This window comes from Natator depressus, chromosome 7 (genome assembly GCF_965152275.1).
Source record: "Natator depressus isolate rNatDep1 chromosome 7, rNatDep2.hap1, whole genome shotgun sequence".
Taxonomy (NCBI): Eukaryota; Metazoa; Chordata; order Testudines; family Cheloniidae; genus Natator; species Natator depressus.
In genome coordinates, this window is record NC_134240.1 from 107234480 (window position 1) to 107260682 (window position 26203).

Below are 26203 nucleotides of genomic sequence, written 5' to 3' on the forward strand. Positions count from 1 at the left end.
TGGGGGAAATTCTATGGCCTGCTATACAGGAGGTCAGATTAGATTATCACAGGTATCTTCTGTCTCTGGAATCTATGAATCTATTAAATGCAACCATGTCTGCGGTGGAACAACTGATACACTGGGGAAAGATAGCAGCATCAGAGCAAATACCCTTTTTTACAGAAAATGGGCTGAGATCTTAAACACAGCATTACAAAATTTCATGGATTTTAATCAACCTACACCTACTCCGTACTCTGGGACATGAAAGTAAAAGAACAAGAGGGTTATTGGTTGGGTGGTAACATGTACATGCTAATTTTGCCTAGCTCACTCCAACGTCCATGCAGGCAGAGCAGAAGGCGTCTTTGCCTATGTTTTCAAAAGCAACTGGTGATTTTGGGACGGGTGCCTAACACGAGACCTGCTTTCAGAGGGCGGGTGTTCAGAAGCAGGGCCCTTTATAGTGTAAAAAGCTGGAACCCCAAATGGTTTACAAAATGTCGGTCCCTGAGTTTCGGATACGTTCTGCCCCGCGCTACTAACACTTTCGGGAGCGGCTGGGGTGGGCGCCTGCCTTTCCTGCCCCGTGGCTGAGGTGGGGAGCCTGAGTCCTAACGCTACCTAACCCCCCCGCCCCCCCCCCGAGGTCACAGAGAAGGGCGCCCGGCTTCCTACTCATGTTCCTGGCCCAGCGGCCCCCCCGCCGCCCCGCAAAGGCTGACACAGGGAGCGAGTGAGGTCACCATCGCCCCCGCCCTCCCGTTTCTGGTAGCTGCGGCCAGACTTAGCAACCGGCGGGAGGGGGGGCGGAGAAGAAGTGGTGGCGTAAGCCCAGCGCTACCTCCGGATCTGGGCTTTCACCATACACTTGGCCTTTCACTCCGGCAAGGAACAATCTGAAACTTAACACTGTCTATGTTTATTCAGTCCAAACAGGCCGATTTAGTTAAGGTTTAAAAGGCCCCCAACTAAACCCACCCAGGTTATCTGGGGCGAATCAGCTACTGCCAATTATCACCCCGCTCAACGGGAACGAACTGTGGCACCAGGCATTTCAGAGGAGGGTCAGGGGATGCCCCATGTTCTCCCTAAAATGCCTGGTCTTTCCGCCGCTCGCCATGCTGGGAGTTATAGTCTTTTGCCCTCCCATCCCTTCCAGTTTTCTGGGACTATTGAGAGAGTCCCGCCTCCTAGAACTACAATTCCCAGAAGGCCGTGGGGCGACCTCATCCACCTACCCAAGTCTTATCCTCTGTGACTACGACCCCCAGACGGCACCGCAGCGCAGTGGCGGGGAATGGGAAAGAGAATCCGGCCGGAGAGGGAGCGGGCTGCGGCTGCGCAGTTCGCGGCTTCCTGAGTGGCTGGCGGCGGCGGCCATTTTGTAGTGCTGCCTCCCTCTCTTGATCGGACTGCAGTGTCGGGACCTGGCGCGGGGGCGAGACTGAGCGAGGGGAGCTGGGGCCCTCACCTTCCCTGCCCTTCTCAGTGCGCGGCGGAGCCCCCCCCCCAGCGCGCCCCCCGGAGACAGCTACGAACGGCCCTCACGCGCCGTGATGGAAGACGACGGGCAGCCCAGGACCCTGTGAGTGAAGAGAAGCGGGAGCCGGGCGGGGAATGGGGGCCCATGGGGACTGGCCGGGAGCAGCCCCCGGGTGGAGAGGGGCTTGGGGGGCGCCGGGAGCTAGAGGGAGGATATTGACGGGGCGGGCGGGGGGGATTCAGAGCGTGGCGCGGGACGTGCTGCCACAGCATGAGGGGCCTGGCCGGGGGGAGGCGGATATTGACGCGGGGGAGGGGGCGCGAGGAGAGATCACAGAAACCGGAGAGAGGAAGGAGAACGTGGAAGATACTGACGGGAGTTGGGGTGGGACCGAAATTGCAAGAGGGAGGGAAGAGGAAGCTACAGAAACAGGGAAAGGGGGAGGAGAATTTTGGGGGGAGAGAACACATAACCTGGAGGAATGGAGGAAGGCAGAGGATATTGACGGGGGAGGGCCACGGATGATATTGGGGAGATGGTCCAGAAATTGGAAGTGTGCGAAGGCGGAGGAGTAAAATACCGACTGGGGGGAGGATGAGTATATTGACTGGAAGGAGGGGAGGATCCAGTAACTGAAAGGCAAAGTGCAAAAATTGAAGTGAGGTAGGAGGAGGAAACTAGGTTGGATGATTCTGACTTTGGGAGGGAAGTGGAGAGCCAGAAGCCGTGTGAGTATAGAGGGAGGCACGGGAGAGATCCAGAATCGTGAATGGGGTGCATAATCAATGACTGACAATTTTGAGGAAGGCATGCTCCTTATTGTACTCTTGAGGCTAAGGGAAGAGTAGTAGGGTAGGCATATATGTCGGCCTGCTTTGTTGTTGCGACTAAACCCTCCCTTCGCCTATCTGAATTGTATATGTGGCAGAAGAATGCTCACAGCTACTCCAAGGTAAATGGATTTCTCATGGTTCTAGTTTGTGGTGTCATCAAACAGATGTTCATTGTTTCATTTTCTTTCCTGGGGTGAGGTGAAGACCATTGTGAAAGAGGATTCTTTCCCTAAAACTGGATGTTTAGAAAAGTCATTTATTTTTTTCTCCAGTACTTATATGGTATGTTTTTTGCTTGACACTGTCATGAGAATTCACATCATCTTGAGTGTGTCAGTATGTGGTGACTTACTAACAGCTTGAAGGTTTCCTTCTAAGCAAATGAGCTTAATCTTAAAAAAATGGGAGGTTTTGAATTGCTTATTTTGCTGATAGTCTTACTGAAATCTGTGCTTTCGTTATGTTGAAATATTTTGTTGTATTTTTAAGTTATATGGGAGATACCTGGAAAGTATAAATTGGCACTTTATATGCATTTTAAAAAGTCTAAATAAAATAAGTTTTGTTCAGACTATTTTCAACTAGTTTATAATCTCAGCTCCCTCTGCCAGTTTTGTGAAGAACAATATATATACTAAATGAAATACAAAAAACTCAGACTGTGCATGTGGGTAAGAAAGACGTTGCCCTTTTGCCTACCTTGGGAAAATAGCTTTGAAATGGCCTTTGGGGCCTAATTTGGGTTTTTAAGACACTTAAAAATGCAGACTGTGTTTGGGAATAAAATTGGTTTCTAACCAATTTTATTTTTCTAGGTGATATTGTCTGTCTCTTACCCTCCTCTTCCCCAATCCACAAAAGTTGGATTCGATTATTCCTGATTTAGTATAACAACAGTTACCAGGCCTGCCTTTGCTCTTTGAGGTACATACTTTGAGTCCTTCTACCCCAAATAACTTTTAGAAATGGATATTGACTGCCTAAAAGGACTTGGAATTTGCTTATAACAATGGGGAATAATCTTAGGATTTTTTTTTTTTAAGTGGGAGAAGGAGAAAGAGTAAGGTGCACAGTGAGGTTTAATTTCATTTATTTTTAATGAATGAGAGATACTCCTGACTTCCCCTCTAAAAACAAAAACGCTTCTGGGAAAGTTGGAACTAGGCTAAGTTTTAAATGTGCTTTGACTGCTGCTGTCAAGTTCTGGTGTTGAGTTAGTAGTTTATACTTTTGACTGAGGTATCTGGAAGTGAACTAGTTTAACCCTTAGCCATTTAATGACAAGATTACATTTGTGCTAAGATGTCTGAAATAACACCTCAGAAGAGCTGCAGAAGAAGATTGAATAATCACATATGATTATATATCTGCTTAATTTGTCAAGTTAATATACAGTAAGTGCTTTTCTTAAAATACAAATAATTTTCTCTGGCATAATATAAAAAATCCTGCTGTAGAATTGCTTACACATTCCACTCACCTCTAGCTTTATCTGAAATACCAATAATGTTTTTAAATTTAGGATTCTCTCTCAAATCCTCATCTTGTGGGTTTTTTTTTAAGATTACTGGCCTACGTTAAGCCATTCATGTATAATATTCATGCCTTTTCATTTGAATAAGATGCTCACTGACATCTAGTACCAAATAGTAATATTGCACATTGAACTCTTAAGTAATTTTCTATAAAGTAAGTAGTAGGTATTTTATCTTTAAACCCAATTGACCAATTGTATAATCACGTGGTCAATAAAATAAGTGTCATGGTTTTGTGCCCATGCAGTATTTCACTTATTAGAGAAAATATATATCAGGAGTTCTCTTCTATTGCCACACTGGAAAATACTGTATGTTACTGTTTTTTCTCCTATAGACACCACAGCTAGGGATCAAATGTTTTAATTGGCAAAAAAAAACCCAAAGGCATTAGGTCCTAAGTAATTGTTTTAAATATTAATTGCCTACAGTATTAACTTATTTTGCAGTATTTTAAGTGGTATTATATTGCTTTCTGGTGTTTAATGACTTTCTTAATGGTTCAAAGTGTCTGAACTACTAGAAAACAAAGACCATTTAACCTCTCAGCTAGCAGGCTTTTATATAAATCTGAAAAACATTATAGTTGGCTCACTTGTCAAAGGAAATGGTAGTATTTCGATAAATTATCAGCTTATTTTTATAACTCAGCATAACATGGCAGTATGGTAAAGAAGAGAGAACTATGTTTACCTCTACAGTCCCTCATGTAATGGTGTCTGGATTCTGATCAAAGCCTCTCCTTATTAACATTATATAGAAAGTAACAGCAAAAAAGTACTTTTGAATTGATTGTCAATGCCACACTAGTTGAGACTGAAATCAGTAATAAAATATATTAGACTAACAAATTTAATACAATTTTTGAGGCCTCAAAAGCTCTTTTGATAAGAGTACTTTAGAACTTACTAATAACACATCTTGTTGATATGAAAGTTTCAGTTGGAATCAAACTTACTCTTGTAAATTCTGTCGGATCCTTATCCTTCACAAACAGTAGACATTGAAGTCTTATTACTTTGATTCCCTGGGAAGCTAGAACCTCAGTCCTGCCAATGATCTGTACTCTGACTTGGGACTGTCCTTTTAGCACACTAAAGTTGTTTGTTCTCCATATTAGCAGTCATCGCATAGTCACCACTGTACACAAAGGTGTTATATCACCCACTATGCCAAATTATATATTTCGGAATGTGGATCTGATCCATGGGGCACTGAGCTAAAACTAAAACTTTGAATCTCAAACTTCACTTAAAGCCAAGTCTCAAAGGTAAAGGTAATGTCATTTCAATTGAAATTTTTTATAGATAGCTTCCATTTCTGGAAGCTACAATATGGAATTTCCAAAGCATTTCCTCTTTCCTGTAGCTCACTAGTAGTATCTGTGAGACGATGCCATCTGACCAAGTCAGAGAGTTGGAATTCATGTGAAATTTTCACCATATAACTTTCCCCTTTTCTTCCCCCTCCCCGCAAACATTCAATAACCTTCTTTAAGGCAGAACCTGGAAGAACTTTGACGGGCCAAAAAGAAGTAACTATGAACATAGCTGTCCTCACTTGCCTACTGTACAGCGATAAAAAAAGTGTCACCCTCATAGAGCTCTTTTGATCCTCAGCCTAGTTGATTGTTGATGTACTCTGCTGTTAGGATTTTTCTTCTACTAGCTTAACAGGATCTGTGAACCTCAAATGTTGTTTCTTGGGGCTGGTTTTCACTACGGGGAGATCCACACTGCTGCAATCGATGCAGCAGGGATAGATTTAGTGGGTCTAGTGAAGACCCGCTAAATCAACCACAGAGCGCTCTCCAGTCGACCCTGTTACCTTAATCTTCTTGGGGAGCTGGAGTAAGTCGACGGGAGAGCATCTCCCATCGATGCAGTTCAGTGAAGACACCGGGGTAAATTGATCTAAGCTGTGTCAACTCCAGCTATGTTATTCACATAGCTGGAGTAGTGTAACTTAGGTTGACTCACCCCAGTAGTGAAGACAAGTCCCTGGTCTATAGACATTGTCAAAATCATTCAGTAGTATAATATCTTGGACTTCTGGTATCTGGTCTAGGTTTTTAAACTATGCCTATCAGTGTAGCATGTAAATGCCACTATTTTATAGAAGTGAACACACTGTACAAATATGTCAATATGCATGAAGCCACAGCATATTGATATCCCATGAATTAAGGAGACAGCCTGGAGAGGTATAGTAAGTGCATTTTTCTACTGTATAATGTATGGTTTTGCAAAACTGAAACTATTATCCTGTGGGTTATAATAATATAAAAAGCTTGGAAGACCATGGAAGTAGTATTTTTAAAAGCACCTGCTTTGCTCCAAACGTCATATTGCATAGTTCTGCAAACTTAGTATTTTATAGTCTAAATAGATAGTACAACTTTTAAACTATGCATAATTTATATTAAAAAAACTTTCTAAGCTGGCTGCATGTTACAAGTGGCTGTTTCCCTGGCTGTTGCGAAGTCATGAGTATATTATCTTGCCACTCAAGCCAAGCTGGTGTTTTGTGGCTTCACAGGGAGTGGATTTTGGTAACATAAAACTTCAGTTCTAAAGGGGTTGAATGTCTTCCATACCCTGGCTATTTGGGATATTCAAGTACTTTACACCAAAGTTGTTTGATATTTGTATTTTGTTTTAAGTCCTCTTTGAATATATTGGGAGCAGTGCTAATATTAAGTACAAAGACTACATGAAATATTGAAGTTAAATCTTGATCTTTAACTCCCACTGGCCTGAACTTCTATAAGTTTGCATGGCCAAGTGGTTCTAAAAATCTGGACTCTGCCGATATTGCTATGCTTATGTTGTTTAACATTATATTACAGATTGGTCTGAGGATATGTCTACACTAAAAACAAACAAACAAACAACCACGACATCGAGTCTCAGAGTATGGGTCAGCTGACTTGAGGTAATGGGGCTTGTGCTAAAGGGCTTAAAATAGCATTGTAGACATTCCTGTTTGGGATGGAGCCCAGGCTCCGAAACCCAGCTCCAACCCGAAAGGGAACATCTACACTGCTATTTTTAGCCGCATAGCCTGAGCCTAAGTCAGTCGAATTTAGCTCTGAGACTTGCTGCTGCAGTTTTTGTGTGTGTGTGTAGTATAGGTGTACTTGAGTCTACAGTACTGCAGTTTCAGAATGGTAGTAGCAATTTGAGATTAGTGTTAACTGCTTTTGTATATTTTTTATAACACTGAAAGCTGATGGAAAACATACTACAATATAGAGTGGTGCAATTATCTGAAATTCATTTAGGGAATTTTTAAAAACTTGTTCTTAAGCCAATAAAGCATTACACTTCATTCAAATATAGGAGTTAACTGACCCAGAGTAGTATTGCTTTTTTCCATAAGGAAGCAGCCTACAAAATGGCTGAAACATGAGTTTTATAGTAAGTTCTTAACCTTTTTCATAATGATTTTTTTAGTAGTTATATAAACCTGCCTACTGTCCTTTTTGGAAATTTATTAAATCAGTGTGGAGTAAAGCTTATGCTAATTCCTGAAGAATGATTTTTCTAGTTTCCTGCCAGCATGAAAGAAGTTCTGTTTTGTATAGTTTTTGCACAGTATTAATATACACCTTGGAATGATGCTCTTTCTGTTATTTTACTATATTGCAAACATAATCTTCCCTCATTTCTTTGAGTCAATGGAAATGAAGGCACCCTGACTTCACTGTGTTTACATTCATGTTTGTGCAGCGCAATTGATGAGTGTGGACTACGTACACCATTTGGGAATGTGTTAGCTTATACTGCTGCAGTGATAGCAGAGGAAACACAAGTGCTCATTATGTAGGTCCTACAAAAATAATGATTATTTCTTCACAAGGATTGTTTTATTTATAATCTCAAGGTTATTTTGTTTGAGGATGTTACTAGAATCAGACAAAAAGGTTAAATTTTGAGTTCAGACTATGAATAGTCTGCACATTTTTTAAACATTAAGTATCCTCTATTGTTTTAAAATTTAAACTAATTTTAGTATTGCATATATTTATGTAGTTTGAAAAGACAATTCATGTTGTTGTGGCTAGGTAACTTAGAAGAAAGTTCTAAATCTTATGTTGCAATTCAGTGAAAGATGTGATATGTATTGGCAGCGGTGTTACAAGTAGTGACAGAAGTGTAGTTCTCAGTGTTTGTGTAGCTGGCTGTGTATATTTTGTGTGTGTGTGTTTTTTTTATAAATAAAAGCCAAATAGCTGGTTTGTCTGGATAGCTTTTTTGAAAAAGTTGTTCAGTGAAATTTATTCTAAAATGTTGTGAACCATTAGCTTCTGATAGTGAGTTTTCCCTACTATATATAGAATTGACTTTGTAAATATGCATGCATATTCTAAATGGGAAAGTTTATATCCAGCTGATATCTAAAAAAGTTATTCTGGACCCCGATTAAAATTTAAGACCTGGTTGAGAGATTAGAGAAACAAATATTTTACCTTCACTGAAACAATAGTTAACAAATACTGTTTTTAAACCTAAAAGGTTTTCTCTTGATTTAGATTTGTGTGGTACTGGTGCAAAACCAATCAAGTATGTAGTGTTGATTTCAGCACCACTCGAGTAGAAGACTGACCATAGGGAACTATAACATTGGCAGAGAGTTTATTTCAGGCTTTTCAAAGGTAATAAACAGATAAAAGGGAGTAAATGTAAGTGTTTAAAAAGTGATTTTAAAGATATTTGGTGTTTCTCATTTGTTAGTTGAAGGAAGTAACTTTTCAAACAGACTTTAAATAGCTTTCACTTAGTATATAGTGATATTCCTGCCTCCATTTTTACCCATATGTATTAAACTTCATTGTGAAGTTGTTTGAAAGCGATACACTAAAGCGAAGTGTCTGTGGTTTAACAGGCACACTTGAATACTTAAAGTTGGGTGGCATTGTGATACTCTTAAGTTGTAATGACAGGTTTCAGAGTAGCAGCCGTGTTAGTCTGTATTCGCAAAAAGAAAAGGAGTACTTGTGGCACCTTAGAGACTAACAAATTTATTTGAGCATAAGTCTTTGGTGAGCTACAGCTCACTTCATCGGATGCATTCAGTGGAAAATACAGTGGGGAGATTTATATACATAGAGAACATGAAACAATGGGTGTTAACATACACACTGTAACCAGAGTGATCACTTAAGGTGAGCTATTACCAGCAGGAGAGCGGGGGTGGGGGAGACCTTTTGTAGTGATAATCAAGGTGGGCCATTTCCAGCAGTTGACAAGAACGTCTGAGGAACAGTGGGGTGGGGGTGGGGATAAACATGGGGAAATAGTTTTATTTGCTTGAGGTTGGGGGGTTGTCTGTAAGCAAGGACTGGCCTGTCTCCCATCACTCACAGATCTTGGGAGACAGGCCAGTCCTTGCTTACAGACAGCCCCCCAACCTCAAGCAAATACTCACCACACAACAGAACCATTAACTTAGGAACCTATCCTTGCAACAAAGCCCGTTGCCAACTGTGCCCGCATATCTATTCAGGGGACACCATCATAGGGCCTAATCACATCAGCCACACCATCAGAGACTCGTTCACCTGCACATCTACCAATGTGATATATGCCATCGTGTGCCAGCAGTGCCCCTCTGCCATGTACATTGGTCAAACTGGACAGTCTCTACGTAAAAGAATAAATGGACACAAATCAGACATCAAGAATTATAACATTCAAAAACCAGTTGGAAAACACTTCAATCTCTCTGGTCACTCAATTACGGACCTAAAAGTGGCAATACTTCAACAAAAAAAACTTCAAAAACAGACTTCGAGAGACTGCTGAACTGGAATTAATTTGCAAACTGGGTACAATTAACTTAGGCTTGAATAGAGACTGGGAGTGGATGGGTCATTACACAAAGTAAAACTATTTCCCCATGTTTATCCCCCCCACTGTTCCTCAGATGTTCTTGTCAACTGCTGGAAATGGCTCACCTTGATTATCACTACAAAAGGTCCACCCCCCCACCCCCCCCCCCCCCCGCTGGTAATAGCTCATCTTAAGTGATCACTCTGGTTACAGTGTGTATGGTAACACCCATTGTTTCATGTTCTCTGTATATATAAATCTCCCCACTGTATTTTCCACTGAATGCATCCGATGAAGTGAGCTGTAGCTCATGAAAGCTTATGCTCAGATAGATTTGTTAGTCTCTAAGGTGCTACAAGTACTCCTTTTCTTAAGTTGTAAATATACCTACATGATGTGAACGTTCCTGTGCTCCAGATTTGAGACTTTATTGACGAACGTACTGAATATCATTGTACAATTTTTACATATAAATTCAGTTCCAAAGCTGTACATTTCATTACTGAAATTTGATAATTCAAATTAGAAAATGTGGATTTTCAGCAGTTTTTCATGATATGGCTTTATCTTTTGTGGAGGTGCATTCTAGATTCTCTACTAGCTTTCAGTATTGAAGAAAGTAGATGAACTTCCCTGTTGGAGTTTGAGTAGGAAACTTTTTTCACCTGAAATTGACCAACTCATACACTTTTAAATTTGGAATTGTCCCGAAGGTTGAGTAAGTACTAAAAAGTTCTTAAGTTAAAAAAAAAAAAAGGGGGTGAAAAAGGCAGTGTAGTAGTTAGTATCAGAATGACTTTTGGTCAAAACTTGCAAGAGTGTATGGTGCATGTGTACTGTTTTTTAATACACTTACCTTTCCTCTGGAATTCTCAGTTACCACAACAGATGCCTAATGGAATACTCCTTCTCTGTACTACCCTCTAAGTTACATTCTTGTTTGTGGGTGTGGTGTTTTCCCCCAAATGACTAGATGCAATAGAACCAAAGAATTGAGCTCTCTGACTATGAGATCATTTGTCATCTTCACATTTGGCTGAGTTATATATCAATAAAATATTAAGAAATATAATGTTGGTTATATAAAAGAATAATTTTTCCTGCCCTCCAAAGTAGTGTTAGGCAGCTAGTCAGTGGATAGCAAAACTTGATTTTAAACATCATTCCCAACTTGATTGCCTGTTCTCCCTTTTTGTTGCTGCTGACAGCAGTAATACTGCTATCTACTATTACATGATTATTTCTAGTTTCATGATCTCAGTTGCATTGCCAGTCTTATAATTTAGGAAACTTGTTAATTTAGTAACTGTGAATAAGTTCATATGCAAATGTAAAGTATTTTGTTCAGTGTGGGATATTTAAAAGGAGGTTTTACATAGAAATCGTATAATATGTTAAAATCTATTATAAACTTGAAGATAAAGTTGCTGGATTTAAAATACTGTTTATTTCCTTGTGTAGCTATGTAGGAAACCTCTCCAGAGATGTGACTGAAGTACTTATACTTCAGTTATTCAGCCAGATTGGACCATGCAAAAGCTGTAAAATGATAACAGAGGTAAGGCCTTCCATTTTCAAATGGTATCAAATATAGCATACTGGGTTTGCATTAAAATGCAGAAAATCAGATTGGCAGCATAGCTCTGCAACACTGGTGTATGGTGGAATATAGCTTCCTAGGCAAACTGTATTTGTAGATCCTTGCACAGATACAAATTTATACCTGCGGACCCGCAAGGCTCTCCTGGGAACTGCAGTGGCAGAAGGAGCAGAACGTGGGGCCGCCGCTCCCAGGGCCCCACGCAGGCAGCTCCTCTCCTTCTCCTCCTCCTCTGTACTGTCCCCAGCCCTGCCCCTGGCCCTTCCACGCAGCTATCTGCGTCTCTTGTCTGTGGGCATGCGTGCCACTTGAACACATGAGCACCATCAGGAACAGCTGCCAGTGAGCCTTGTACCCGCCCCAGTAGGGGGGGATGGAGACACTATAGCCACGCTGGAGGAGCCGCTGGCACGGGGCACTGGCTTCTGGGAGCGACGGCCCCACATTCTGCTCCTTTCGCTGCTGCGGTTCCTGTGAGAGCTCTGCAGTTCTGAAGATACTGATTTATATCTGCGGATATCCGCATCCGCGAATATAATTTTGTATCTGCACAGGGTTCTGTATATTTGGACTCAACGCTATGCATGACTAAGCAGTTGTCAGCTTGTGCTCAAAGGCTGTCATTTGATGCAACAGAATTCTTGTTGCCATGTACTCTTTAGGAATAAGTTCCTTCCAAGACAGTCTTCAGCTTGTATAATTGAGTATTGGCATCCTTTGGTTTCGTGACACTTGATGGGAATTTCTAGCACTGCAGACATTTTAACCCAGTCTTTATAGTTCTACTTTTTTAATAACCATAGATGGTTAAATGGAGTTCTAGTAATCTACTGTAGATAAATTCTCAGTCACACATGTTCATTTCCTTACCCAGTGACTTCAGTAGCTGTCAATAAATAGTCTAGAATGGATGAAGGGTTGAGATATTCCAACATCTTTCACTGACCCAGGACTCTTCAGCCAATCAACTCAAGGACAGACTAGTAATCTGACATCTATCTAATCTGAAAGAAAATAGATCAATAAGAGTAGAATCAGTGCCATTTTCTTAGTCAAATTACAAGTTTCACCTGTAATAAAGTATCCAAATGTGCAGTGCCCATTTATGGCCTTTAAAGTGTGTTCAAAGTTCACCCTGAATTCACGTGGCCTGTAGTAGTACCAAATTTAAATGCTTGCTTTTAGAAATTATTAACTGGCATCTTTGTCTTGTCTGAGTTTCAGGAATGCAGATTGAGAGAAAACAGAAAATGGAATGTATGATGTTTCTGTTAGGGTGGTTCACTACAAACAGCATGCTAACACTTGTATTTTATATTGTATTTAATAGACTGCAAATGTCTGAATGTCTGTGGTAATTGCATTTCATTCAGATTTAGATGGAAATATTATGCTGGTGGTACAGTAGGTCAGTACAACAGCCTTTAATTTGTGGAAATGCATTTCAAACCTAGTTTGGGTAATAGGTGCCTTAAAACACTTTTACTCCTTGTTCCCATTTGTACACCTTGAAAATCAGTACATAATTCACATTTAGCTGGCAGACTCTTTTCCAGAACTAGAATAGTGGGTGTATTGCAGGGGAAGACATGGCAAAACTATACTTATGGATACAGGTTGAGCTGCACCTGCGTATGCTGTCCTTCTCTCTAAAATCAGAGCACTTTTCATCTTTTCACAGGCACTAAACTAGCGCTCCTATTTAAGAGCCTCTTGCTCAAGACCTAGTCACCAACTTATCTCTCTCATCTCCCCCGAGTGGAGATAGTATTGAATGAGTCCATCTGTGATGGTGCATAGTTTCTTCCCCAGGACTAATTAGCATGCTACTTTACTTGGCTCTCAGTTCTGTGTTTCCATTTTTGTTATCCCGCTTGTAGAAGACATGGACCAAATAGTCAAAAATAACTAAAGATTTTGGGTGCCCTTCTTGAGATGCCCTGAATGGGTTTGATTTTTTTCAGAGGGTGGCTGCTCAGTAACTTTTGCAAATTGGGACCCTTAAAGGTATCTTGAATTGGACACCCAAAAACAGAGGTATCCAATATCGCTCCTTAAAAGGCCCTTTCTTTGAAACGAGGGTGAAAATGGGGCATTTTCTAATGGAAGAATAAACTCTAATACATGCACTGTGGATCCTGAGTTTCCTCCATTCTTCCTCTTCCTGCAGCAGGAATGTGATGGGGGGAGAGAGAGAAAGGGGGCTTTAAGCCTTACTTGTATCTGGTGTTCTGGGGCACCTGGGGACCTACCCCAGTCCTGGTGTTTAGTGCAGTCTCATGGCTTCTCTAACTCTTAAAATATGCTTCCCAGGGCCCCCAGCCACATCCTGTCCTCCTCCTGACATGTCCCTATCATAAGGGCTGAGAGGAGGGCCAGCGTAGAGCCCATGTGTTGGCTCTGCACCAGTTGGCAGATGCCCTGTATTGAGGGTGTTTTGGAGGGCTATTTCTGCCTTCTTTATTGTCCCTTAGCGCCACTTTAGGGCCTGACTATCCAGTTCTCTTTTGTCAATATCAGAGATGTGAGTGAATGACTGCATTCCTTTATATCCCTCTGGAAACTATATTTGAGCACATATCCCTTAAATAGGCATTTCTTTGTATCTTATACTTCGTATATGAACCAACATATTGGCTAATAACGGTTAAAGCGGTGTGAAATAAAGACCCAATCTCCACATTTTTGCTGGCACTACTGGAGAAAGTGCTGCTGTGCAAGAGCACGGTGGGTTAGCAATTAATTTACAACAGAAATTTTCCTATACATGTGAAAAGACAGAAGGGAATATGGGATTCTGAACGTGAACTTAATTTTGTTTTAAATTAGCTATTTTTCAGAACTTGCTTTATGAGCTCTTTGGTCCTGGGATTGTACATGCAATATCAGTAATGCAGATATCCCAATGTAAAACTCCCCAGCTTAGTGCACGCTGCAGACATTTTTCACAGAGCTTAAAATCTAGAGTTTAAATTTCATACTGTAATGATTACGATTTGATTGGCTTCTCAGAAGTCGTTGACTTTCTTTACATTTAATATCTCTGTATTTAATAAAACTGTTCAGCAATTAGTATTATTTAAAAGTGACCTGAAGGGCAGATGGGGCTGTTTGTACCCTTCTTTTTCCCTGCTTCAAAATGTCTAAAGAAAGTCCGACAGGTTTGTCTGCTTGGTTTTACATTAGAAATTCAGGTCTTTCCAACCCCAGCAGTTCCTAGCATACAGTATGGATGATTGGAGACCATGTAGCATTATGATATCACAAGCATCGAGACTAAAACTTGACCACTTGTGAAGAGAGGATATTTAGTCACTTTTACACTTTACTATTAACTCACTGACTCCTTTAAAAGATATTTGCATCCAACTGTTGACAAGATTTAATATTTTCACTTGTTGGAGCTAAGAGAGCTCCCACTCCAGGTTTCTGGTCTACCAAGGAGTCCTTTGGCAAATAAAGGAAAGCTTTTGTCAATCAGGAGGAGGAAGAAGAAAAACTTGAAGGGGATAGGAGGGAAATGATAAACCTTTCAGGCTTTCTTTGTATGTGTTAAAGATGCAGAATTTCCCAAACCCATTGTTCCCCTCTGCAGGTAACCTGGTATGTGTTAAGCTTAGTAGACTAATGCTAAGTGAAGACTTAAAAAATGGATTTAACCTTGATAAGAAATGTCCACATTTTTCAGTATAATTGAAGTATCTTCAAAAAGAGTTGAATTTTAAAAATTAGAGTTCAATGTATTACATTCTTAATGTTATTTTAAAGGTTATCTTATACTAATGAAATAACATTGTTAAAGTTTCTAGCTATAAGTAATATTTTTTCCTGGATTTTTTTCTCAGCAACCCGATAGCAGAAGGGTCAACTCTTCTGTTGGATTTTCTGTTTTGCAGCATACAAGCAATGACCCTTATTGCTTTGTGGAATTTTATGAACACAGAGATGCAGCTGCTGCATTAGCTGCTATGAATGGGAGAAAAATTTTGGGAAAGGTAAGTTGTGTATAAAAATGCTAAGGTTTAAGAAATTAGATTTATGTAAAATATTTAAATTATGATGTGAAGAATTTCACTGAAAATGATCAATACATCCTCTGATGCCTTAAAAAAACTCTTGTTCTCCTCTAAAAGAAAGAATTTGTGTAGGTTAATATTTGTAAGTGGCCTTTGAGTGTACATTAATTTCTAGTTTTATGCATTTGTGCTAAATCTTACATTTATTTTCAGGAGGTCAAAGTAAACTGGGCAACAACACCGAGTAGCCAGAAAAAAGATACATCCAGTAAGTAATACCGCAGTATTACATTGTGAAATATTTCTATAGCGATTAGTGTAAGAATAGGTTGCAGTGACACGTCTAAATGTCATTGTATTTTACCTCTCATGCTGAGTTTTAATAGAAGAAATACCCACATTCATGTTTTACAATTGATGTCTTAAAACATTCCCTGTATTTTACTCTATTTTACAAATGGTGGAAACTAAACATAAGAATGACCATCCTGGGTCAGACCAATGGTCCATGTGGCCCAATATCCTGTCTTTTGACAATGGCCAATCCCAGATGCTTCAGAGGGAATGAACAAAACTGGTCAATTATTGAGTGATCCATCCTGTCTTGTCCAGACCCAGCATCTGGCAGTCAGAGGCTTAGGGGCAGCCAGAGCATAGGATTGAATCCCTGACCATCTTGGCTATTAGCCATTAGTGGACTTATCCTCCATGAACTTACCTAAATCTTTTTTGAATCCAGTTATATTTTTGGCCTTCACAACATCCCCAGCAATGAGTTCCCACAGGCTGATGATGCATTGTTTGTTTGAAGAAGTGCTTTCTTCTATTTGTTTTAAACCTGCTGCCTATTAATTTCATCGGGTGACCCCAATTTCTTGTGTTATGTGAAGGGGTAAATAACACTTCCTTATTTCACTTTCTCCACACCATTCATGATTTTATAGACCCCTGTCATATCCCCCCTTAGTTGTCTCTGCCAAATTGAACAGTCGGAGTCTTTTTAACCTCTCCTCATATGGAAGCTATTTTGGTTTCCCTTTTCTCTTTTTCCAATTCTAATATATCTTTTTTGAGATGATGCAACCAGAACTGCATGCAATATTCAAGGTGTAGGTGTACCATTGATTTATATAGTGTCATTAGGATATTTTCTGTCATTATCTGTCCCGTTTCTAATAGTGCTTAACATCCTCATAGCTTTTTGATTGCCGCTGCATATTGAGCACATGTTTTCAGAGAACTACAGTTACTCCAAGATGTCTTTCTGGAGTTGTAACAGCTAATTTAGTCGCTGTTTTGTATTTATATTTGGGATTATGTGTTCCAATGTGCATAACTTTGCATTTATCAACGTTGAGTTTCATCTGCCATTTTGTTGCCCAGTCACCCAGTTTTGTGAGATCCCTTTGTAGCTCTTCACAGTCGGCTTTTGGCTTAATTATCGTGAGTAATTTTGTATCATCTGCAAACTTTGCCACCTCACTGTTTACACCTTTTTCCAGACCATTTATGAATATGTTGAAAACCACACTAGTCCCAGTACAAATTCTTGGGAGACCCTGCTATTTACCTCTCTTCACTGTGAAAACTGAAGATGTATACTTATCCTCCGTTTCTTGTCTTTCAACCAATTGCTGATCCAAAGAGGACCTTTCTCTTATCCTGTGACTCCTTACTTTGCTTAAGAGCCTTTGTTGAGGGAACTTGTCAAAGGCTCTATGAAAGTCCAAGTACACGATATGCACTGGATTCCCCTTGTCCACATGTTTGTTTGACACCCTCAAAGAATTCTAATAGATTGGTGAGGCATGATTTCTCTTTACAAAAGGCATGTTGACGTTTTCCCAACATATCATGTTCATCTGTGGCTCTCATAATTCTGTTGTTTACTATAGTTTCTACCAATTTGCCTGGTACTGAAGTTAAATTTACTGGCCAGTAATTGCCAGGATTACCTCTGGAGCCTTTTTAAAAATCTGAGGTGGAGAAGTTAAATTACTGTTTGAATGTCTGATGGAATCCTTGAATTAAATTTCCTCGGAGTTCCTGGATCCCAGTTCTTTGCTAAGACTCACTTTCTCAGAAGTATGCAAGGAGTTAAATTACTAGATAGCAGTTAAATATTTGATTATATAATGCTTTATTTGCAGATCACTTCCATGTATTTGTTGGGGATCTAAGTCCAGAAATAACAACAGAAGACATCAAGTCAGCATTTGCTCCTTTTGGTAAAATATCGTAAGTATCATAATCAATACTGCAAACATCATTTCAGGGAAAACTAGCATAAATTTGGTTTTTGTCTGAAATAGTATTTCTTCATCTTTTTGCAGATTGTGCGATAAAGTTTTCATTATATTAGGGTGGGTGGTGAGATGTCTTCATTTCAGGTTGTGCATCACATGTTTGTAAATACAATTAATGAATTCTGTTCTCCAATCCAGCTGAAAGCAGTACGCTTTTAACCTAATTTACATATAAGGTCATTGCAGTTTTTAATTGAATAACCAGAAAAATAACAAATCAACAGCTTTTGTTAGTGTAACTAATTTTTTTGCTTAGTGTTTGTGTGCAGAATAGTGATTTCAAAAATTACAAGTGGTGTGTATTCCATCAGACTTGCCTATAGGCAGTATAGGAAAGCAGGTAAATATCAAGGTATTATTTTGAGATGCAGTAAGCGTAGCTAGTTGTAAAACTTAGCTAAGTTGTGAACGTATCTTGTATAAATGTAAGTTTTTGTTTTTTTTTCCCCTGAAGTATGAAATAACTTTTCAATTAATCGAAGGGGGGTTAAGTTAAAATGCTGTATTTCAATGAAAAAATGCTGTTTATATTTGTGCACACTTCTGTCAGTTAAGGGATAAATACCTATCTATAGTATATATTTGAGATTAGATTTCAAAACATCTATTGTGTTTTAATTGAACATGTTAAATATTACAAGAATTCTTGAAGTGCTAAAGCATGTATGTCTCTTTGAATAAGGTACTGGCTTCAAAAAGTACATAGATCTCATATCACTTTCTTTTTAAAATCCTTTTAAAAAAAAATTACACGTGAACTTTTTGTGCTACTTTACAGGACTATATTTCTGCTAAGAACAAAAATTCTCATTTTTCTTGCTCTGTACACTTTTAAATGAACCATAAACCTTATTTCTTATCTTCTGCTATTTTGTTGTTTACTTTGCTTTTTATCTCTAAATGTGGTAAGTAATACTGTTTAAAAATCAATATAAAAAGAATACAGGTTTCTATTTCTCAGTCTATATTTATACCTGAGACCTGCAGTTTTTCTAAAGTCCAAGTCACAATTAAAAGTAATAGCATTCTGGTTATTTTGCAGAATTGCTCATAAGAATGGACAGGATCTTGAAGGCTAACTGCAAGGAACTGTGCACACTGGAACTCAGTTGTAGATTTTTTCTCATTTCTATTTATTCTTATTATACATTATTTATATATACATATTTTAGTATTTACATTTTAACATTCTATATTCAGTGCAGTTCTATATTTCCAATCATTTTAACTTACTCACTAAAAATTTCTGTGTAAATTTGTTGTTTTCGTACTGGTGTGCTTAGCATTGTTGTTAGTTTTATTATCCTTTCTTAAATTTCTGAAAATGTCAATTTTTCAAAATTTACAGCTGCCCAAACTCCAAAATGATGGTAGAGAATTGACCAAGAAAAATAAAGAAATCTGTTAACCAGGCCATGTATGCCTTTTAATTCCTATTTTTTTTCCTCTTTTTCAATTTTTTAATATTTCATATATTTTGTATCACTAGGCAGAAGACATTTAACTATTTAGAAAATGCATGGTAAAGTAGATAGAACTGTTACAGTAATTTATAGAACAGTAAACCTTAGAGGACCCTAGCTAATAGAATATTAGAAAAGGAAACTTTGTTCCTTTTTAAACTTCGAATTTGAACATTTTAGTTTTAGCCAGAAGAGGTTATGTGGATAGGTTGCATGTTTATTACATGTTATTTTTTTGTCCTACTGCTTTTTTCTAACAGGTAAAGAAGCAATAGGGAGAGTTCAGGAATGGCTATAGTTTTAGGGCTAACTGAATTTATAAAAAGAAAAACAAATATGCTCACAATACAGTGTGTGTGGTTCCTTTTAGTTTTTATTTTGAAGGTTAATAATAATTCCCTCATATAGCTGTGCTTCTTTTCACAGGGATGCACGAGTAGTTAAAGATATGGCAACTGGAAAATCAAAAGGCTATGGTTTTGTATCATTTTATAATAAACTGGTGAGTAACCACGCTGCAGGAAAAATCTTTATACAGACCAGTATTTATGCAGAGCAGTTATTAAAAAGACTTGAAGTCCTCTGTATTTAAAAAAAAAAAAAAAAAAGGTTGAAAGTTTCAGGTACTAATCCTGCCAGAGTCATCCTGCCAATTTTTGTAATTTTACCAGTGGTTTTTTTTTCCATTTTAAAAAAAAAGTTTTTCCCCTCCTCTTTTGCTGTGATACCTTTACTAAGGATCCCTTTCCTAAGGGAAATGAATTGATTATTCAGGGGAAAATATTGAAATTGACTATAAACAAAGTACTGTCAAACAAAAGGTAAACATACAGTAAAAGTGAAGAGATTTTTTTTTTCCCCCCCCTGTAATCTTAAATATAGTAGTAATGGATAAAAATATTCCAGACAGAAGTGACTTACGTTGACTAGCCCTTTAATAGGCTTGCTGAACTTATTTTTTAGAATTATATTAAATACAGTGTCCATAGTTAATGATACATCCTCACTATTTATGGCAACAAGGTGCTTTTTATAAAGAGTAATTTTAAGTTATACCATATGTTAACTAGAATGTCTGAGAACATATTGTGAAACGAATTGCCCACGCAAGGTAGCTATGAGAAACAGAGCTATTTTTATACAGAAGTACTTGAGGGATTGTTTACATAGCTCCTCCATATTGCCTTCCTAAGCTCGTTCTGTGTATTGAAAAAGAGACAAATGTACAGATATTTCAGGGGCTCAGAATTATAACAAACATATCTAGTGCTTTGTTGTTGGAAGTATTTCACATTGTTTTTTGTCATTTTTTGTAATGTTGAAATGAAGTTCAGTGATTTCATAGTTAAAAGGACATTCCATGATGAAAATAATATTAAGAAACCTTGGTTTATTAAAATTGAAATCACTGAAACTCTAGTTTACATTTTACCACTTATGCTTTGTCTAATTGGCATTCCTTAGTACAGACAGCAAAAGTAGATATGTCTTTTTTTATTTTCTGATTCTCATGCATTATCATAAGGTTGTTTCGGTTTTCAGCCCTGCAGAAAAAATGCTTAGACGGTTTATATGTACGTAGAGCCTAAATTACTTGATTCTTCCTTTTTAAGAGTGTACCAGTGAATAGTACAGTTCAGTTTGGAACTTGGTATTTTCTTAGTGTCAAATAGGACCACAAAATTTTGTACCAGATATTTTAATTAAAAAAACAATAAAACTCTTAATTGATAGGCTGGGTTTGTTACTTTCTTGAGTGCTAGTCTCTGTAGATCAGCCACTGCTTATTTTAAGTGTAAAAAAGTGTTTTAAAATTACTTCCTGCATGTGCCCGCCTACTCTTCTCTGGTATCCCTCCCTTTCTCTGTCACATTTGAGTCTTATTTTCTTCCAAAAATATGAAACATTTAGAGGCAGTCCTACAAAGTTCTGAGTGCTTTGTGCTTTTCTCTTTTGAAAGTGCTCAGCACACTGTAGGACCAGGATTGTTCTCTCATCTGCTACTGTTCCTGCTTCTGTCTTTTAAGATCCTCCCAATTTGATCCTCTGATTCATCCCCACATATTCTCAGCTTTGCACCTTGTTGTTCAGGGAGATGGAACCTGTTCTAGCCCCCATGACTTTGAAACAGTCTTCCAAACTGTGTGCCATGTGACCCTGTCTCTCCTCCTTCAAAGTATCTGCATTCAGTGGTGCGCTTGTGAATTATGTCTGAATTAAGCTGTTCAGGCTATGGATTGTCTATTTTCCGTGTTTGTATGATGATGATTGCTCTTATGGCTCTGTAAATGTTGGACTGCATTCAGAGGTGATATAAGTTGAATACCATGAAGGGGAAACGGGAGGCTGTAGCAGGAAAAATGGGTAATAGGAGGTGGTTAGGTTGGGTGGTAGAGAAGGTGGGGTAGATCTCAGCTTTGCAAATTCCTCTTACCTACAGTTGTGCCTTCTCAGAATGTAGTATTTCCTCTTGCATCACCATTTACTACCAAAATTTAACCAATATGCAACCAAGTTGATGATGGTTTTGAACATGAAGATGCAATACCCTTTTGCAGCAATTCCTTCTTGATACATAATTTGTCACACTGGAAATCTGTGGGTCAGAAATGTATTCATTATGAATATTGTAGATAAAGCAGTAAGATCAAGGAAATTCATAATTATGAATTTTTCTATATCCAAGTATAATAGGTTCTTGTTACTTTGCATCTGTTTCTATTAATGCTTTTTTGCATACTACATTCCCCATATAGTTATTGGTAAGACTAATTATAGTATAATTTGAGCTTTGTATAACTAAAGTCTTATATTTTGGTTTAATTTATTTTACTTAAGATTGCTTTTGGTAATCATATAACATTGATCAGGAGATCACTGGGTATTCAATTATAGGCTTTCTTTTGTTTGCTTGTATAGGTATACTATCCTTGCTATATACATGGCTTCCATTGTCTTCTGTTGTGTATTCTGTGCATTGGAAATAGCAATTCACCAGTGAAGTAATTTTTTCATTTCTGGATTTTGTTGTTACTGCAGAATTTTATGATGTCGCTGCTTTAATATATTAAATGCCCCAAGTCTTGAAAACTACAGTAACTTTATTAGTAACTGGTATTGCTGTTATATGTAAATTAATCCCAGTGACAAATGAGTACATTTTCAAAAGTAGTAGGCTTGCCTATCTTCTCTCCTTGTCCATGCATGTTGAATGAGTCTTAATTTTGATGTCCTTCAGGATGCAGAAAATGCAATTGTGCACATGGGAGGCCAGTGGTTGGGCGGCCGTCAGATCAGAACTAACTGGGCAACACGAAAACCACCTGCTCCTAAAAGTACACAAGAAAGTAAGATGCTTGTGTTAACCTTTTATTAGCTCTCCAGCACATGTACTGTTATGCTGGACTTTACAATGTACAGTTAGCAATACACATAAGCCACCAAATTAACTTAACTTGTAATTTTTAGTATGTGTTTGACTCCCAGATATTCAGGAATAAAAGGCCTAGTATATTAAATCATTATCTTTCTTATTTTTCCTGTTGATTTGTCTTAAAATATTGAGCAGATTTGTCAAATGTATAATTTTGTAATTATATAAAAATTATTGGAAAGCAGATCCTGTTTTAATGTTTGAAACTGACCCTTTCTATGTATAGATAGCACGAAACAGCTGAGATTTGAAGATGTAGTAAATCAGTCAAGTCCAAAAAATTGTACTGTTTACTGTGGAGGAATTGCCTCTGGGCTAACAGGTATGATTCACTTTTATTGAGGGTACGGGGGACGTGTTAAACAACTAATGAGTTTGCAGCCCCAAGGTTGCTAATGAATTGATTGAAAATATCATCTGTTTTAGATCAACTTATGAGGCAGACGTTTTCACCATTTGGACAGATTATGGAAATAAGAGTTTTTCCTGAAAAAGGTTACTCATTTGTCAGGTAAGGCTGTTAAACTAAATCTATGATTGTTCAATATATTAGTATTTCATGTATTGTTCTGTAACATGTACTTTAATTAGCAGTGCTGTTAAATTAAAAGCTCTCACTTGCAGTATACATTGAAGAAATTGAAGCTTTAAAGGTTATGGGCATTTGCTCCTCAGAAAATAAAGGCTTACAAAGGCAGCCTCAATTTGGTGTAAGATTTTTGCATTTCTTATTATTAGAGTTGTCTGAATATCTGATTTATTTTTTTGTTTTTTGGTTATTGATTTGCTAGTCATTGGGGGTGAGGTTGGGTCAACCCGAAACAAAACATTTTAAACTTTCAGCAGACTGAAAAGTGGAAAAAAATAAATAAAACCCCAAAACTTGTTTAGATTTTGAGTTAATAAAAATGAAATTGAAGTAAATTTCTAAACAAAGTTTTGGATTTCTTTTAAAAACTAATTTGGTGAATTAACACATGTTCACATGTTTCGGTGGACCCAAATCTGTATTTGGGGAGTAGGAGGAAGAGAGGGGAGGAGAGTTTCAGCCAACAATTTTTCACCCAGCTCTACTTGTGATGCATGCATGTAGTCACAGTTCTTTAAAGTAATAGCACTATCAATTATAGTAAAACATAGTGTTAATTTCATTTCTATCTTATCTCTAGGTTTTCAACCCATGAAAGTGCAGCACATGCTATTGTTTCAGTCAATGGAACTACAATTGAAGGACATGTTGTTAAATGCTATTGGGGTAAAGAATCCCCTGATATGACTAAAAACTTCCAACAGGTAATTACATTTTTAAATCTATTTTTAGTAGTTTGAGTGTTTTTTGCATAAGCCAGCTGTGTTAAGTGTAAGACCATTATCTCTCCCCATTGATACATTATTAATAAATTATTAATTAATACAATTAGTGAAATTGCATGGTCTGGTCTTTTTGGTAGCGCACATTGCGGTTCACTACGAGGTTGGGCTTGCAACTTTATAGAAACATAACTTCTTGTATGATTCAAGATGGGAAGCAGGTTTGGGAAATCTCTGAATTCTAGCTAATTGAGCTACTGAAGACTAGCTCCATCCCCTGTCAAATATTTTATGGTGCTATTGAAACCTTATTCCTTACTGCAAAGGCAATTCTTTTTTCAGTAATTAAAGCGAAGAATTGTAACTCCAGCGGTATCATAACGCCATAGATTAAGGTTTTGCCCTTGCCAGCCATCGTAAAATTTAATATGTCTGTAGGAGTTGTACTATGAACTATTTTTTTTGCCTAGGTTGACTACAGTCAGTGGGGGCAATGGAGTCAAGTCTATGGAAATCCACAGCAGTACGGGCAATATATGGCCAATGGATGGCAAGTACCATCTTATGGAATGTATGGTCAAGCATGGAATCAACAAGGATTTGGAGTAGAGTAAGTGATTATACTTGTTTCAAATATTTTAAAAAAGTTGTGTTGCAGTTCTCCAAAAATGTTAAAACTTTTCAGTGATCCCCACTTCAGATTAATTTGGTATCAGGAGTGCTCTTGCTTCAAGCCTTTCCGGCCAAACCCTCTTCACTAGGAAGCTTAAGTCTGTTGAATCTCATGCTCTCTGAGGAGTTATTCAGTGCATTATGATATGCACTTGTTTCAGCATTTTGTGTATAGTGATGTTCTGAGATAAAAGATGGCTGGTAGACACATTTTGCTTCCTTGGTGGACTCTGAGTCTTGATTCAAAAGAACTTAGCAGATGATTTGCAATGCTGTTGGGTGGCGATTATTTTAAAAAACAAAAAAACCAACAACCTGTAGCTGAGAGCAGTCATAATGCCATGTAACCCAAAAGCATTTACCTAAGTGGCATACTAACTCTGAAGGGCATGGACCGCATAACTGATCGTTCATCTGCTCTTAAGAGTATTTAAAATATATGTCCAGAACAGTTTTTTAAACATTGTCTTAATTTTGTAATATTCTCCTGAGGATTTCACAGTAATATTTTTCACTGCTGACTTATCAGCGTGTTCCCCCTCTCCCACCCAGATGTGTCTCCATTATGTTTTCCTTTTTTATACATCTGCATCAGTGATGTTGATAGAAGTTTGCACAGCTCTTGGAATAATGTTAACTCTTGCTGTAAAATCAGTGGAGAAGTTCATATTGTTTGTCTGTACCCAAGTGTGTTTCTTCAATTAAGTGGCTTCAGACTGATTATGTTGCATTTGAAATAAAGCCAAAGAAACTTGAGTGTGGCAATAGGAAGAATTTATATTTAAGTACTACACAAAATCTGTCTAATTTGATTAACGTATTCCCTAAATACTATATTTAAATCTTCCTTGCATTTGAATATTAATGGAAAAGGTGTGATACATATTGAGTTTATAAAATGAAGTTGCTCCAGATGCTGACAAGTTGCCAAGTCGTCATCTCCTGTAGATAAGAAAACTGTACAGGGTCCAGAGAGCTCTTGAAAATAATAGAATGTTTATTCTCCATCTGAGCCAAACCAAATTGTCTGTTTTGTTTAACTTGAATGGGGGGGGGCATTTTAAAATTGATTTCGTTTAATAATTCCCTTTTATGTATTTGAACAATACCTTTCTGCTTTGGAGATTGCTAGCCCATGCAGCTAGTATGTAGGTTTCTTGGCTTGTGGTTTTTTCCAGAAGCAGGCACATTTTAGGAGGAGAACCTGTTTTAAAATCTTCCTGTATGTGCATTATTTTTGTGAGAAGTTGGGAAGCTTTTGACCTTGGCAGGAATAGAAGGTAACAGAAGCAATATCAGATTTTGTGTCTCTTTGTAAATAACTTGATTGGCTTGCCTTTTTTTGTTTGTTTTTTTTAAAGCCAATCTCCATCTGCTGCCTGGATGGGTGGATTTGGTGCTCAGCCTGCCCAGGGACAAGGTGCTCCTGTAATACCTAACCAAGCTGGATATGGTATGGCAAGTTACCAAACACAGTGAGCTGGGACTCTGTTTAAACGTGTGTATTTCATGATAGGCTTCAGTTTCCAGTGATACTCTGAAGACTGGAATGTAGACACCGGAAGAAGAAAATATTTATTTTAAAAATGGAAATGTTTGGAACCTTTAGCACAGCTTTGCTTTGGTGAAGAACACACGTCTTCTAGTTCTGCCTTTTTAAGTTTTTGTTCATGATGGATATGAACATGTTTTTCTTTGTGTACAAAAACTAAAATAAAGTCAATAAAGACAA

General features: G+C 38.1%; 1 protein-coding gene across 2 annotated transcripts; it reads left to right on the top strand.

Annotated features, from left to right (window-relative positions):
* Positions 1–1327: 1327 nt before the first annotated feature.
* TIAL1 (TIA1 cytotoxic granule associated RNA binding protein like 1) lies at positions 1328–26203 on the top strand. 2 transcript variants are annotated; one of them, XM_074959248.1, is made up of 12 exons: positions 1328–1570; positions 11132–11228; positions 15167–15265; positions 15500–15554; positions 17437–17524; positions 19482–19557; positions 22294–22402; positions 22715–22810; positions 22915–22999; positions 23658–23781; positions 24270–24409; positions 25833–26203. In XM_074959248.1, the coding sequence occupies exons 1-12, from the start codon at positions 1542–1544 to the stop codon at positions 25948–25950; spliced, it is 1116 nt and encodes a 371-aa protein (XP_074815349.1). In that variant the 5' UTR covers positions 1328–1541; the 3' UTR covers positions 25951–26203. The 2 variants fall into 2 exon arrangements, with proteins under 2 accessions (XP_074815349.1, XP_074815348.1); XM_074959247.1 differs by having other exon boundaries at positions 1329–1570; positions 15116–15265.